Source organism: Babylonia areolata, chromosome 19, assembly GCF_041734735.1.
Source record: "Babylonia areolata isolate BAREFJ2019XMU chromosome 19, ASM4173473v1, whole genome shotgun sequence".
In the NCBI taxonomy this organism is placed as follows: domain Eukaryota; kingdom Metazoa; phylum Mollusca; class Gastropoda; order Neogastropoda; family Buccinidae; genus Babylonia; species Babylonia areolata.
The window spans coordinates 31,149,655-31,166,748 of NC_134894.1; the positions used below are offsets into that span (position 1 = coordinate 31,149,655).

A 17,094-nucleotide genomic window follows, 5' to 3' on the forward strand; every position below is an offset into this window, starting at 1 on the left:
TTTATTACTGCAGCTGGTACCGAGTGAGTCCAACAAGCCATGAAAGTGTTTTAGAATGCAGAAATAAGTAGACACTGTACTTCTTTATAGTACTTCAGTACAACACAGTATCTTGTGGCCAGTCACTTAATATTGGTGTCCTGCCATCATGCATTATACCATACAAGCCAGTCGTATTGGGTTCACAGCCAACACCATGATCCTTGTTGTTTCCATGTGGGCACACCGTTGTCTGTCAGGAAAGTATGTCCACAACAGGTGAACTAAAGCCACCAAAGAACAGACTGTAATGTGGATGGAGGTATGAGCTAGGAAGCTTGCTGAGCAGAGACATTGGAAATCTGTTCAAATAATGTGTTGATTCAAACTTTATCTCACCCATATCGGACAGTATGCAGCAGGTGATATGGATGACTTGATTCCATTTTGGTCTTCATCAAAGTTTCCATCATCACTTGTTCCATTTCATTTTGTTAAGATATATTTTGGGTCTCCTCTTGTCCTCTGAATTTTGTTTTGAATCAATTAAAAATCAAGTGAGGTATCCTTTATTGGTTAGGGTGCTGCTAATTTGTAGTGTTTGCACCTGATACAGTGTGTGTGGTGTTGGTTCAGGTGTACACCGAGATGCACAACAAGTTTGCCGGACAGCTTGGAAAGAAGGTTGTTCTGCTGACTGGAGAGACCGGCACTGACCTCAAACTGCTGGCCAAGGTATAATGTTTCACAGTCTCTGTAGACTTAATACCTATTTCCTTTTCTTTCTTTTCTCTCTCTCTCTCTCTCTCTCTCTCTCTCTGTTGACATTAAAATTTGATATTTTTAATTTGTTTCAAATAATGAAAGCAGGCATTTATATTTGCATTCAAAAGAAAGGAAGGAAAACAAACGAAACCCAAAATTTTACAATTCAGAATCATGATACTTACTTGTTAGTTGTCAGTTTTACATTCTTCCATTTTTTAAAAACTGTGCATGTGTCTGCGTGGGTATATGGGGGATGCATGTATGTGTGCTTGTGTACATGCATGTGCTGTTTTGAAACAAAACAAGGCAGAGTAGTATGCATACGTTAACACAGACTGTGGAGATGACAGCAGTGAGTGATGGTGTGTGTGCAGGGCAACATTGTGATCAGCACACCGGAGAAGTGGGACGTGCTGTCACGCCGATGGAAGCAGAGGAAGAACGTGCAGAATGTGTCCCTCTTCATCATTGACGAGCTCCACCTCATTGGGGGCGAAGTCGGGGTAGGTACTTTTCATTGGACTTTGCTTTGCATCTATTTTTTTCCCTCAAATTTCATTCTGCCATTGGAGAAGCACACAATAAGTTCCATTCAGAGACTGCCTTAAATCAAACAAAAGTGGTGGTTCTTCAGTGCTGCCCTGTATGGCAGAGGGCATTAATGGGTAGTGAGTAAGTGGAGAAGACAGTATCCATGGCTTATGGTGGACTGTGATACACACACATATATATATAATAGGCACCTATTGCTGCTGTCTGAGAATTATATTTGAGTCTTGTAAGCCGTTCTGACATTATCTGAAAGTTACAAGCTAAGACCAATCATTTCTGTATCTGGGCTGATCTTGCTGGTGTCTGTCACTAGGATTATAGTTGAACACCCCTCCTTCTTTTTTCCTTTCTTTGGCTAGACCTGATATTCTTCGTGTAACGATGTAAGGAATATTTAATTTTATTACTAAGTATGTTTGCATGCAGAGGAACACACATTCATTTGCATATATATGTGTCTGTTTTTGTTTTTGATCATTTGATCTGGCTTGCTGTGATGTTGCTGTGTTTTTTTTGTGTTGGATTCTATTGTTAACTGTGCTGCTTGTAATCTTTACGTATCACAGACTTCACCAATCGCTATTTCTCTTTCTGAGATGAGAAAGAGGTTATGATTCTGACAAAAAGACTGATATTCCTTTTTTCTTCCCCTTGATCAGCCTGTGTTGGAGGTGATCTGCTCACGCATGCGCTACATCTCCTCCCAACTGGAGCGCAACATCCGCATCGTGGCGCTGTCCTCGTCCCTGTCCAACGCGCGGGATGTGGCGCAGTGGCTGGGCTGCGGCACGACCGCCTTCTTCAACTTCCACCCCAACGTCAGGCCCGTGCCTCTGGAGCTTCACATCCAGGTAGACATTCAGAGGGTCCGACAGGATCTCGCGGGGAGGGGGTGGGGGGGGGGTGTTAATGTCAGGTTCTCTCAGGCATGGATGGTGTAGTAGTTCTGTGTTATATGTTTGATTTGTCTCTGCACAAGATTCATCGCTATATAAATACTAATTATTACTATTATTTCCATATTGGTATTTGGCATCTTTGCAGTAGATGTATTGGTATTTATTTCACTTTGTTTTGGTATAAAGGCACATACTTCATTCATATTTACTTTGTTTTGGTATAAAGGCACATAAGTTAAGTGGTCCCTGGTCACAGATGTTTAAGGATATTAAAAGTCAGTTGCTCCAACCAGTGCTGTAATTCATACAGACGCTGATTTATTCGTTGCATTGGAGGCAGCATGTGTCCTAGGGGACATCATCCAGTTTCAAAAACATATCTTCCCATCTTTTTTTGTAGTGGAGGCAGCATGTGCCCTTGGCAGGGGCATCATTGAGTTTGAATAGTATCTCCACCTTCTGAAAATTGTTAATTAGGAATTTCCAGTTTTCTATCAGTGTCTTTGTTCTCTGCCTTTTTTTCTTTTTTCTTTGTTAATCGATGCATCTGTTTGTTTTTTGTTGTTGTTGTTGTTCTACAAAAGCCTTCCTTTGCCCCTTTTGATATGCTTCTTGGATGGCTGTGTTCTGAAACACAGGTAGTGTGAGTGTACACAGTGAGATGGATGGTACTAGCTGACCACCCTGATGTGTTCTGTGCTAACAAAAGGTTTAATTATCATTTTTGTTCCTGATATATTCTTGTTTTCCTGTTTTGAATTTTTTAATCTGGAGGTGACCAAAACAGAATGAACAGGATCTTCAGGTTGCCGACTCTATTAAAAGTGACTGTCAGCCAAAGTCTGACTTTAAAAAAAAAAAAAAAAAAAGTTACATCAGGTGTCATTTCTTTTCCCTAGGGCTTCAACATTTCCCACAATGCATCACGCATCATCGCCATGGGCAAACCAGCCTACCAGGCCGTCATGCGACACTCACCCCGCAAACCAGTGGTCCTGTTTGTTCCGTCGCGGAAGCAGACGCGCATCACTGCCATCGACGTGCTGACGTACGCAGCAGCAGAGCTGCAGGGAGCAACAGACGACAAGGTTCAGAGCCGTTTCCTGCACGTCACGGAGGATGACCTGACCCCCTTCCTAGACAAGATCTCTGACATGGTCAGTCAGCCTGGTGCTCAGCATTAGTTGTCATGTGCAGATGTTTGTCACCATGGTTCCCCCCCCCCCCCTCCCCTGCCCCTCCCTAATCTAGTTCTACTGATCTTTTTCACATTATACTTCTGATTGCTTATGACAGCTGAACAGCATGAGCATCAGAATCACTTCACTCATATTCTTAATAACTGGTTTGCCTGTGCTAAAACAGTTTACAAAATGAGAGCTTATGACAGCTGAACAGAATCGTAATCAGAGTCATTTATTAAATCAAAGTCTTAATGGAAACTCTTTGCCTGCAGAAAACAATTAACGAACGAGAGAATGCATTTTTCCAGCATGGATATTGATCAGTTTCAATCCTTTATGAATACCAGGAAAAGTGATATGCTCAGCATGGCCTTTGATTTGATGAATCTTAGTTGTTCGTATCTTTCCCTTCCCTCATCCATCTTTTTTTCTTACTTCTCTCCCCCACACTCCCGGCCCCCCTTGCCGGCCCCTCACCACCACCCCGCACCCCCCAGTGTCATATATATAAATATATCCAGTGTGGGTGTGAATAGTTTCTGTGTGCATGAAAGAGTGTGTGTCAAGTTGTTTTTTTTTCTCAAATGCTTTCAAGTGTTGTTGTATGCCATCATTTAACACTGTATGCATTTTTTTCATTTTGAGGTGCTTAGAGCCCTTTTTATAGGGAGTTTTCATCATTTGAGTGCAACATCTACAATTATTGTTATACTCCATGATGAAATGGAATTTGACATGCTCCATTGCAGACGCTGAAGGAGACACTGGCCAGTGGGGTGGGTTACCTGCATGAGGGGCTGTCGGAGAGCGAGCGCACCATTGTGGAACAGCTCTTCAACTCAGGGGCTGTGCAGGTCATTGTGGCCACCCGTGGCCTGGCCTGGGGAATGGCCGCTGCTGCCCACCTGGTTATCGTCATGGACACGCAGTACTACGATGGCAAAACGCACTCGTAAGTCTGCTAGTTTTTGTTGGTGTGTGTGCATGCATGTGTGCGTGTATGCATGAGTACATGAGAGAGGGAGATATGCTGCAGAATAGTGTTTGTGTATGCTTGTGCATGCTTTAATTGTGTTTTGATTGTCCTCGTGTGTAAGTATATTGCTTGTCCTCGTGTGTAAGTATATTGCTTGAAGTAGTGAGATGAAAGAAGAAAGTGACTTTTCTAACTTGTAGAAATCAGTAATGTGTAGAGCCTGGTGTGTGTAGCCTGGATTCAAATGAAAATGGAGCCAGTATGTCAGATTATTAATCAGCTGTACATAGACTCTAGCGCTTACAGTGTGTTATAGCAATGGGTTTAGGTGCAGGCTCATGGCTGCTGCTATGCTCTTTCTTGTATATTCTCGGCCTGATTACCTCTGTTTTTGATTCATGCAAGGTATGATCCTGGGACACAGTGGGCATGTAGTGTATATGGAACTGATGGTATATTGTGAGACTGAGAAAACAGAAATTGAAACTGTAAGTGATGCGTGTGCTTCTTTGTGTCATTTGCATGCCTCATTGTGGGTGTGGTTCATTCACACTGCTGTGTATTTTGTGCAGGTATGAAGACTACCCTGTGACTGACGTGCTGCAGATGATAGGACGAGCTAACAGACCTCTGCATGACCAAGAGGGTAGGTTTTGTGTGTTAATCTCCCTTGGCTTTCCAGAAAATTCCACAGTTTTCAGTCCAGTATATTGATAATTGTCAGTTCTGGGATCACTTCCTATGATTGATTATTCATTATTCACAATATTCCTGTTATATCAAGAGATTTATGACTGATCCTCAAACTCGACAATGCACCCCTCTTAATTGACAGTGACGGGGGATGGGAGAGAGTGTCCATGTGATCTTCAGTTTTACAGGTGATAAGTGACCCAGATTCATTAAAAACCCTGGCTGTCATTTTTTGTGTGGTCTTATGTGGAAGCTCAGTGGTGATGTTTCTATTGCCTGAAGTTTGTGAGTGCTTGAGACACTGGACATTGGCCATCAGAAAAGAGAAGAGTTCAGGTTGATTCTCATCGCCTAAAAGAGACATTAAAGTTTGGTCTGATAACCAGGCCTTGGTCACTTTCATGAAGAGTGCTGAATGGGATTATTGCAAATGATGTGTTGCTTGCTGTTTTAATCTATCTCATCTTACTGATTATGTAAAAGAAGTTTTGTCTCCAACACATTACTGGTTGCTTTTATTTGGAGGTTTAATGATTCAGTGTTTTGTTCTTTCCAGTGTAAGGGTCAGTTGTGTCATTTGTCTTTTTTCCATTCCCAGGCAAAGCGGTGATCATGTGCCAGAGTTCCAAGAAAGAATTCTTCAAGAAATTCCTGTTCGAGCCCCTGCCTGTTGAGGTAAGCAGCACCCTGTGTTGTGGTTCTGTTTCTATCCTCTGTCAGAACGAGACTCAGTCACTAGAAGATGCCGGGGTGATGGGCAGGGGGAAAGTTGTTTTGTCAAGAAATGAGGATGCATATGTGGATGTGTATGCTGATAGTGTTGTAGTGTTGGTTTATATACAGTTTGAGTCATGGACTGATATGTGTGATGGTATTGTCGTAATGTGGGTGTGTATATAATGTGAATCATGGACTAACACGTGGTGGTATTGTTGTAATGTTGGTGTGTATATAATTTGAATCATGGACTGACATGTGGTGGTATTGTTGTAATGTCTATGTGTATACATTGTGAATCATGGACTAACATGTGGTGGTATTGTTGTAATGTGGATGTGTATACATTGTGAATCATGGACTGACATGTGGTGGTATTGTTGTAATGTGGATGTGTATACATTGTGAATCATGGACTGACATGTCATGGTGTTGTTGTAATGTGGATGTGTTTACAGTGTGAATCATGGACTGACTTGTGTGTTCTTGTAATGTCGATGTGTATACAGCGTGAATCATGGAAATGTGTTGTAATGTGGTTGTGTATACATTGTGAATCATGTATTGACTTTTGGTTTGTTATTGTTCTAATGCAGATATGTGTATGTGAATCATGTACTGACACGTGTTGTGATACTGTAATGTGGATGTTTATGGAGTGCAGAACTGAGAATGACCATGTCTGGTGGTATTATCGTAATGTGGATGCACTGACCTGTGGTGGTATTGTAATGTGGATGTATATTCGATACGTGAATCATGGACTACCTGAGGATTACCTTATACGATGGTGTTGCTGTGTGCTGTCAGAGTCACCTGGACCACTGCCTGCATGACCACTTCAGCGCAGAGATTGTCACCAAGACCATCGAGAACAAGCAGGATGCTGTCGACTACCTCACCTGGACCTTCCTCTACCGCCGCATGACCCAGAACCCCAACTACTACAACCTGCAAGGTGATTGTTCTCTCACTCACGTGCGATTCTTTTACATGCTTGTCTGTGATTCTTTCTCTCACTCCCCAGTCTTCTTCTTGAATGTTCCACACTTCTCACTCACTGAAGTCACTTCTGAAAAATGTCAGTCTTTCTCCACACCAAATTTGGTATGTTGTTGTCATCTTCTCTTTGATAGTTGATTTCTTTTTTAATTACACATACTTAACCGTGACCCAACTAGTGCAGACTCCGGCAGGGGTCTGACATTCCTGTCCTGTGCAAACTACTATCCGCCTATGCGGAGCAGACGAAACTACGGCCGATAACCTCCCGGAAGTAGGTAACCTCCCCTTTGTCCCGCTGGTTATCGCCCTCTTTTTCCGGCAGCCATCATGACTCCTGTACCTGTGCTCTTCATACGGCTAAGTTTTTTCGTATTTTCTGTCTGTCTGTTGATTCTCTGGCGTTCTTGTTTGTGGTCAAATTATGTTTCCAACCAGGTCACATAATTATGTAGCTCGATTGGGGAATCGTGCTAAAATTAAGGCGCGATCGCAATCGATTCGCTGACACTCTGGGCCCTCTACTCCTGGCCCTCTAAACAACTCAGTGGGTCTGGTCTTTTGCCTTAGACTAGACTGAATCTTTCATCCTTTTATTTTCAAGAACAGTTTCTCTGAAAAATCCTAACTATTGTTGATATTAAGAAGAAGAAAAAAAGAGGACATTGTCAATGGCAGCAAATGAAAGAAACATATCTTACACAGAAAGTGTTGTAAGAATTAGTACAACAGATTCCACAGGAGATGAGTTTCTTTCTTTTTTCTTTTCTTTTTTTTAACCTTGAAATTCAGACAGACATTAAGCAACACTGTTTCTCCGCTTTTTTTTTTTTCCCATGCCTGTTGTCAGCTTGCCATGTTTTGATCTTCTGTTGTGGTGTTGTAGCAGTTAGTAGCAGTTCATCAAACCATGGTGGTGTTTTGTCCAGGTGTTTCCCATCGACACCTGTCTGACCACCTGTCGGAACTGGTGGAGAACACCATCAATGACCTGGAACAGTCCAAGGTAGGAACAGGGCGGAAGGGAAGCATCAACAGGATTGTTGTCAATGATTGGTTGATTGACCAGATAATGGAGGAAACTGATTCACCAGCAATTTTGGAGAGGATTGTTCGATTTCTTTGTGTCAACATCTGAGGAATTTGATCAACTTGCTTTGCTGAATTTATAGATGTTAAATATTCTTTTCTTGTTTTATTAATGTATAAAAGCTGAATTGGATGTGATGTTTGTAAACACTATATACATTTTTTGCAGCAGAATAAGATTTTTAAAGCTGTAAGTGATATGTTTTATCTGATAAGAGTCATACAAAGCAAGACATTTTGTTCAGAAAGCTGAAGCTGTTTCCTAGAACCTTCCTTGTGTGTCAGTGTGGAGAGTGTCTGTTGATCCATGGAATACTGGCTGTGACTGGTGAATGTAAGACTGTAAGGTGTTAACTTCAGGGGATTTGTCACAGTGTGTCAGTGTGGAGAGTGTCTGTTCATCCATGGAATACTGGCTGTGACTGGTGAATGTAAGACTGTAAGGTGTTAACTTCAGGGGATTTGTCACAGTGTGTCAGTGTGGAGAGTGTCTGTTCATCCATGGAATACTGGTTGTGACTGGTGAATGTATGACAGTGAGGTGTTAACTGTAAGGGATTTGTTGCAGTGTATCAGTGTGGAGAGTGTCTGTCGATCCATGGAATACTGGTTGTGACTGTATGACAGTGAGGTATTTACTATGGGGGATTTGTGGCAGTGTATCAGTGTGGAAAGTGTCTGTTGATCCGTGGAATACTGGTTGTGACTGTATGACAGTGAGGTATTTACTATGGGGGATTTGTGGCAGTGTATCAGTGTGGAGAGTGTCTGTCGATCCATGGAATACTGGCTGTGACTGTATGACGGTGAGGTGTTCACTGTGGGTGATTTGTTGCAGTGTATCAGTGTTGAGGATGACATGGATGTGGCCCCTCTCAACCTGGGCATGATCGCTGCCTACTACTACATCAACTACACCACCATCGGTCTGTACACCTACAATATACACTTCTTTTTTCTTTTTCTTTTTTTTTTAGTCTATTTTCGTCTTTAAATATGGACTGAGTAGCAGCTAGTCATTATAAAAAAAACAACAAAGCAACAACAACAAAAAAACAACAATGCACACATACACTAATCATTTGAATTCCTGTTGGGTATTGAACCCAAACTGCTCACAGTTCCAGTTGTTTGTTCTTGATTTAAGTGCTGTTCAACAGCAGCTGGTAATTCTATGTAGTCCATTAAATGGAGGAGGATGGAAGGAGGTTGTTGCGATTAATGCCTTCCCATAGCTGTGAAAATGTTGAAATAGTGGTACCTGTGTTCATGAAAGTCGTCTTGTGTGTTTTTGTCTTTTTTGAGGCCATCTTGATAGGGTCAGAGCCTTCTCTCCCCGCTTATTGCTGCTTCTCTCCTTTCTGATCAGTGTATACATAAGGAACCTTATGCTAGGATGCATGTTTGTAGCGAGATTTGAATATGCTGTGAATGTGTTTGTATTTTATAGAGTTTCGTGAGCTGTGTTCTTTGAAAAAAAATTTTTTTTTTGAAATGTTGTTGATATGTCTTGAAAAGTGTGGTGATGGTTATGTCTGTGACATGATGTGATGTGTGTTGACAGAGTTGTTCAGCATGTCACTCAACAACAAAACGAAAATCAAGGGACTGCTGGAGATTGTGGCCAACGCGGCAGAGTACAAAGACTTGCCCATCAGGCATGGGGAGACGGACATTCTCAGACAGGTACATCTCTTTGAGAGAAAAACAAAACAAAGTGTGCTTCCCTCTTCTCTTTGTGTTGCCTTGCCTGTCACTCTGCTCTTCACTAACTTTTTTTGTCTACCTGAACCTCTCAGTGTTTTTTTTCACTTTCGTTCACCCTGCCAGACTCTCTGAATCTGTGTTTGTTTCTATGTTGTGTGTCTTTCTGCCTGTTTCAGTCTAATTGTTTTCACTTTTGCCAGGGCCTCCAGTCTCATCTCTCCCTTTCTTCCCTCCATTCGCACACATGCCAACACACACTGTTGAAAGAGTGGGGTAAAATGAAACAATATGTTCATCTTCTCTCTCTCTCTCTACTCAGAGTAAATCCATGTCCTTCTAAAAGCAAGCAAGCATGCACACATACATTTAGACTCACCCAGGCAGACACACACTCTCAAAGACCCACACAGGCAGGCACACACATGCAGACACACATGCATGCACACATATACGAGCACACACATAACATGCACTCACTTAACTCTGCTGACGGATCGAACACTGCTGACTGAACACCGCAGACTGACCAAACACTGTTGACTGTTTTCAGCTGGCAGGCAGGCTGCTGAACAAGCAGGCGGCCCCCAAGTTCAACGACCCGCACACCAAGACCAACCTGCTGCTGCAGGCACACCTGTCCCGCATGCAGCTGTCTGCAGAACTCCAGTCTGACACTGAGGAGATCCTCAGCAAGGTCAGCAGTGTGGGTGTGTTGGGAAGAAGGTTGTGTGTGTGTGTGTGTGTGTGTGTGTGCTTTGTTTGTTTGTATGCATTGATGCATTCACAAGTGCATGCATATGTGTACTTGATCTCAGCAGATTACTCTCTCTGCTTACCCCTGCCCTAGCTCCCGTGCTGTGTCAGGACAATAAAGAGAGAGACAGTAACTGTTGACATCATTCTTGTGTCCAAGCTGTGGAATATTCGTGGTCACATCTTGTAAAGAATGAGTCATACAAGCCATCAAAGTGCCCCATCCCATCCCCCCACTGGGACACCAGGGTCCTTTTCAATATAAATAGTTTCCTTACCTTCAGGAAATTTTGTGCTACAAATTTCCTCTTTCTTATCACTCTTCATTTCTGGCTTTTTCCTTGTTTCTGTCATCTCTTTTCTGCTTGCTGGTTCAGTCACCTACATTCATTCTATAAATCGTGGAATATTTTTCGTATTTTTTTGCACTTGATATTTGGGCACTCTGCTGTATTCTTTTTGTGTGTGTGCCTGGGAATAGTATGTGCGAGTTGCCTTCTGGCATGTTTTGGTTTGGTATACCTGTTATTTGAAAAATTGTGTATATTATGTATAATTATGTTTGTGTTATATTATTATAAGTACTCTGGAAAAAAAAAATTAACGGAATGGTCAGTGTCAGAAAGATGTTCTAGGTTTAGTTTCATGAATTTGACTATTCATGCGAAACTTTATTTTCTAGATGTTTTGATAAGGATTAATGAAAAAAAAAGGTTGTACAGGTTGTATATTGACAGTGATTTCAGTCCTGATATGGCTCTTTGCGGTCAGGTCATCTGGACTGTAACCAACAGCGATATTGCATTGTATTTTATTGTATTACTCTTTTTGTCACTACAGATTTCTCTGTGTGAAATTCAGGTTGCTCTTCACTGGGAGAGTGCGTCACTACACTGACTGCAACCCTTTTTTTTTCTTTTGCATTTTTTTCTGCCTGTAATTTTGTTTTCCTATTGAAGTTAATTTTGCAACAGAATTTTGCCAGGGAGAGCCCTTTTGTTTCCATGGGTTCTTTTACCTGTGCTGAGTGCATGCTGCACATGAGACCTCAGTTTATTGTCTCATCCAAATGACAAGCGTCAAGACCACCACTCCAGGTCCAGTGGAGGAGGAGAAAATACTGGCACCAATGGTATTCGAACCAGTGCGCTCAGATTCTCTCTTCATCCTAGGCAGACGAGATACTTTGAGGCCAACACTCCACATTTGTAAATACATGAATAAAAGATGTACACCAACCTGCCGTTGCCTTTCCCCTGTCTAACCAAATGAATAAAAGATGCACACCAACCTGCTGCTGCCTTTCCCCTGTCTAACCCCCTTGTGTGGTTTGCAGGCGATCCGGCTGATCCAGGCGTGTGTGGACGTGCTGAGCTCCAACGGGTGGTTGAGCCCGGCCCTGGCGGCCATGGAGCTGGCCCAGATGACCACGCAGGCCCTGTGGAACAAGGACTCCTACCTCAAGCAGCTGCCCCACTTCTCACAGGACATCATCAAGCGCTGCCAGGAAAAGGTGAACTCCTGTCCAGTCCCAAGTTCATGTGTGTTCGTGTGTTGTGTATGAATGTGTGTGTGTGTGTGCGTGTGTTTATGTGAGAGAAAGATCCCGAAGACAATCTTTGACATGAAATCTTCTTCTTCGTTTCTTGGGCTGCAAATCCCACGTTCACTCATATGTACACGAGTGGACTTTTACATGTATGACCGTTTTTACCTCGCCATGTAGGCCCCCATACTCCATTTTCGGAGGTATGCATGCTGGGTATGTTCGTTTCCATAACCCACTGAACACTGACATGGATTACAGGATCTTTGATATGCGTATTTGATCTTCTTCTTGCATATACACACACAGGGGGTTCAGGCACAAACAGGTCTGCACATATGTTGACCTGGGAGATTGGAAAAAATCTCCACCCTTTATACCCACCAGGCGCCATTACTGAGATTTGAACCTGGGGACCCTCAGATTGAAAGTCCAACACTTTAACTGCTTGGCTGTTGCGCCTGTCGGACATGAATGAATCAATGAACGAGAAGCCTTTCCCTTTTCCAGAGCCTGGAGACGATCTTCGACATCATGGAGATGGAGGATGATGAGCGCAACGAGCTGCTGCAGCTGACAGAGGCCCAGATGGCCGATGTGGCCAGGTTCTGCAACCGCTACCCCAACATCGAGCTCACCTATGAGGTGCAGGAGAAGGAAAACATCCGCAGGTGAGAGTCCTGGTGTGTTGGGTCTGACAGGGGATTGGTGCTGGTCGGGTCGGAGGGATCATCTGTGTCACTTTCTGTCTCATGTGTGTGAACATATATATATTTGTCTGGCTTTCTCTCCTGTTTGCATACAGACACAGACAGACACACACACATGAATGCAGACACAGACACATAGACACAGATGGAGAGGCAGGCAGACACACACACACACACACACACACATGCGCGCACACCACGCACACACACACATGGGGAGAGAGAGAGGGATGTGTGCATGTACAAACTTACATGAACACATGCTCTCAGATCTGCTTCCTTGCAATTCGTGCCCCCTCCATTCACTCCTCTATTTTTCACTTACACTCTCTTTCATATTTGATCTCTGTGTGTAGCCTGGTGTACATGTTCTGATGTTTTGCCATGTTGGTGTTTCAGTGGGTCCACAGTGAACGTGGTGGTGACCCTGGAGAGAGAGGATGAGGTGACAGGCCCTGTCATCGCCCCCTTCTTCCCACAGGTCAGTTGTCTCAGCAGTTTTACACACATCTTAATTCAGTCATCACTCAATAATTAGTTTTGTCTTGTGTATTGCTGGGATAATACCTAAGTTCTGTCCTCTTCAATTCAGTGCAGTCTTTTCTTCCTGAGAAAATGGCCATTCTTTCCTCCATTGCTGTGCCCATTCTTTTGCGTGAAGTAGTCTGTTCAGCAAGTTGATAACAAAAGAATGTGTTCAGTCTGTTCAGGTGAATGGGAATTCTGTTCAACTTATTGTTTCCAAAAAGACTTTGGATGGTGGCATTTAAATATTTAGTAATGTATATTTTATATTTGGCATGTCTGAAGCTTTCACAGAACCAGTTGCCTTTTTGACTTCAAGATTCTAGTTTCAGGTTCTTGTTGTCGATTCCAGATGATGCCAGTGTTGCATTTCATTAAAATTACATTGCTGGATTTCTGTATCTGTAGTTATTTTTAAGAGTCACGCAGTGCATACTTTGCCACCTGTTGTTGATAAGTCTGGTGTGGCTTTGAGATGTGTCAAGTGGTTGGATGTGTGTGAATCAGAATCAGAATCGATTTTAATGTCAATTAAACCTTAACAAGGTTTATAAGACACGCATGCAAAGTTATATGTACCACACACAAAAAGCAAAACAAACTGATAGTGAATGAATATAGGACAATATATTGAATCACTCCAATATGCTATGGCGTTTTTGGCAGCAGCTACTGACAAATTTTCCCAACATTCCCACAAGTTTGTTTTCCAGTATTAGCTGACTGGGTTTAATAATATTGGGAAGGTATTTTTGAATTTTGTGTATGAATTCTGTTCTAATTTCTTTGTGTGTGTGTCTGTGTGACAGAAACGCGAGGAAGGGTGGTGGGTGGTGATTGGTGACTCCAAGAACAACTCCCTGCTGTCGATCAAGCGTCTGACGCTGCAGCAGAAAGCCAAGGTGAAGCTGGACTTTCTGGCCCCCTCGGTGGGCCGCCACACCTACACCGTCTACTTCATGAGCGACTCCTACATGGGCTGTGACCAGGAGTACAAGATTAACATTGACGTCAAGGAAGGTGGGGAGAGCTCCGACGAGTCTGGCAGTGAAAGCAACTGAGCCAGGGAAAGAATGAAGAAACCGTTCATTCAGACTGAGGAGGGAAGGGCAGTTCTGGAACAGTGTCTGTTCATCGTTCACCATTCAGATGAAGCTTTTTTCTTCTTTTTTTCCCAGCACCACTGTTCATTAATGATTGAAGAACAGTCCCTCACTAAAATCTGCAGACTGTGTTAAGTTCAGAGAGAGTTTAGTTGTTTTGTTGTTGTTGTGAAATGCTGTTCCAAAACTGAAGAGAAAAGCTGTTGAAGTAGATTTCAGTGGCAGCTCATTGAGACAGACTGGTGTCCTTTGTGACATATTGTGCAAAGCATAGTGGACTGTGCAGCATTTTGGTATGATTAAAAAAGTATATGACTTACCTGAACACTTCTTCACACACAGTTCCAATATTTCATGGAATTTTACACAACCTGAAACTGTGTCAGATGACACATTGTGTTCTAGAGAGATTCAGACTGTACATAAAATGATATTGTAAGTGTAGTAAGTTTAATCATGGACTGCTTTTTTTTTTTTTTTTTTTCCTGTTTTTTTTTGTGTTTTTTTCCTTTTGTTTACAGAGTTGGATGGGATTTGAGGGAGGATGTGAATGTTGAGTTCAAAATACTTTGCAAGAAACCTTTTAAGTGTGTGCAAACATTATTTGGATGTTTTTGTTTGCTGTCAATTGTTCTTATGATGTTGATGTGTTTGTCAATAAAATTATCAGTGAAGTTTCATTTATTACCATCCATGGTCTTGGAAAAGTGTCATTGGGATTTGTTTTGAATAAATTTTGTGGACCACTGTCGGTATTTGTACTGCAGTGGGAATGTGAGAAAAAGATGATGTATTCAAGGAGTTCTGTCTGAAAGGTCATGGGAGATGCACAGTGCTTATTTCAGTTCATCATGCTTGCACAAGGAAACTGGCAACATGGGATCTTTAAGTTCAGGGCGCAAGATATACTGTGTGGAGCGGTGGCCTTGTGTTAATGTACCCAAATAGGAAGTGAATATCCACAGGTTTGAGTAGCATATGCTGATTTTACTCCCCTCTCCGCTGGACCTTGAGTGGTGGTCTGGGGGCTAATTTTTTGGATAAAATGATAAAACAGGGTCCTTGTGCAGCATTCTCTTAGCACACATAAAAGAACCCACTGCAACAAAAGAGTTGTCCCTGGCAAAATTCTGTAGAAAATTGTGGAAAAAATCTGCGTTGATAGTAAAAAAAAAATTAAAAAAAAAAAAAAAAAAATCACTCATGGACAGAAATAAAAATTTTTTAAATTTTAAAAAGAAAGGAAAAAAGGCTGATTTTACACTGTGAAAGCATCTTTCTGGGGAGGGCAGCTGGAATTTCACACAGAGAAATTGATTGTGACAGAAAGTAATTCAGTACAATACAATAACTGCAGCTCTCCCAAACTGAAACGGGGCAGCAAAAGAGATGGTAAAAGAACATGCTTTGGTAACTGAATGACAAGAAAAGTGCCATAGAAGCTGTGCAAGGAACTGCTGCTGTGCCAAGAAGAGAATCTCAACCACTGAAAAACCATCATGTGGTTTCAATATTTTCTACCTCCAAGAAACAACTTGGAATTGTGCAAATGGATCAGTAATTTATGATGATTTCAATGAAACTCCTGTACTCTTTCTTCTGAGCAAGAGAAGGGAGTGCAGGTGCAACAATGAAAATGGAGACAAGTTTCCTTAAACCACCCAAAAAACCTCAGGAGTACACTCATCAGACTCATTTTCTGGTGGCAGTCATAAGGAAAGTTTACCTTAAAATGGAATGGGCAAATACAGGGCCAAATAAGTCACTGTTACAGTGAATACAGGATAACCTACACACGCACACCCAACACACACACACACACACACAGGTAATTCCTTAACATCACACCTGCCACAATGATAACTTGACCAAAATATCCCACCATTTCCACACACAATGTCATTGTGGTAGTGAGTCAGTTTCCCACTTTCACCAAACAACCGTCACATGTGATGACAGTTTTCCACAACTATCACACAACTAAATGATAATCCACCACCATGAACTGGACATTATCCTTCACTACCACTCATGACCATAGCAGCTGTCCCACTACTACCACACATAACAGACAGGTGATAACGAGAAAGCATCACATCTGATAACAAGACCATACATATCGCCACCACACACAACCATCACAAGTGACAAATAGCATCCAACCCCCATACAACCGTCACAGGTGATAATGAGACAGCATCCTTACACAACCACACAAAACCGTCACAGGTGATAATTAAACCGTCTAAACAGACGTCCTTGGCTAAATGGACACGACTGCTTCTAGTATGAACAACTTCACACATAAGATAACACACATTTGCGCGTGCACACACACACACACACAGAGTGACACATACACGCAGATATACACGCAAACACACCCTCACTCATACATGCACAAGTGCTGTATACATGCACATGTACATGCGAAAACAAACAATTTCCTGCCCCTCTACGTCCTCTTCTCTGTCATGGTCTTTATTCCATCCAACAATAAATACACATACGCACACACACACACACATACGCACGCGCGCACGCACACACACACACACACACACACACACACACGTATATACGCACACACACAAACACACCTTCACTTACATGCATACATACATGCTGAAGCTTACAACCCCCCACGCCCCTCCCGGACCATTTCTTATTCATGGTCTTTGTTTCAGTTAAGTTCAGTTACTCAAAGAGGCGTCACTGCGTTCGGACAAATCCTTATACGCAACACCACATCTGCGCCTGACCAGTTGCGTAACCCAACGCGCTTTGTCAGGCCTTGAGGTCTGTCTTTCATTCAGCAACCAGAACACACACACACACACACACACAGGGGATGGGGGTAGGGGTGTGGGGGGAGGATTACCAGCTCAGAA

At 42.5% G+C, this 17,094-nt stretch overlaps 1 protein-coding gene across 1 annotated transcript in view; it reads left to right on the forward strand.

The window, feature by feature from the left end:
* Positions 1-14,954, forward strand: part of LOC143293618 (U5 small nuclear ribonucleoprotein 200 kDa helicase-like) — a 55,316-nt gene extending 40,362 nt beyond the window's left edge. Inside the window, exons 31-46 of the mRNA XM_076604706.1 lie at positions 616-714; positions 1,122-1,250; positions 1,959-2,150; positions 3,098-3,355; positions 4,132-4,334; positions 4,931-5,004; positions 5,650-5,726; positions 6,579-6,726; positions 7,700-7,776; positions 8,698-8,785; positions 9,424-9,545; positions 10,117-10,260; positions 11,656-11,832; positions 12,376-12,536; positions 12,975-13,056; positions 13,910-14,954. Coding sequence (XP_076460821.1) covers positions 616-714; positions 1,122-1,250; positions 1,959-2,150; positions 3,098-3,355; positions 4,132-4,334; positions 4,931-5,004; positions 5,650-5,726; positions 6,579-6,726; positions 7,700-7,776; positions 8,698-8,785; positions 9,424-9,545; positions 10,117-10,260; positions 11,656-11,832; positions 12,376-12,536; positions 12,975-13,056; positions 13,910-14,161 — 2,283 coding nt within the window. The 3' untranslated portion in view covers positions 14,162-14,954. The remainder of the gene's footprint in view (positions 1-615; positions 715-1,121; positions 1,251-1,958; positions 2,151-3,097; positions 3,356-4,131; positions 4,335-4,930; positions 5,005-5,649; positions 5,727-6,578; positions 6,727-7,699; positions 7,777-8,697; positions 8,786-9,423; positions 9,546-10,116; positions 10,261-11,655; positions 11,833-12,375; positions 12,537-12,974; positions 13,057-13,909) is intronic.
* Positions 14,955-17,094: the final 2,140 nt, after the last annotated feature.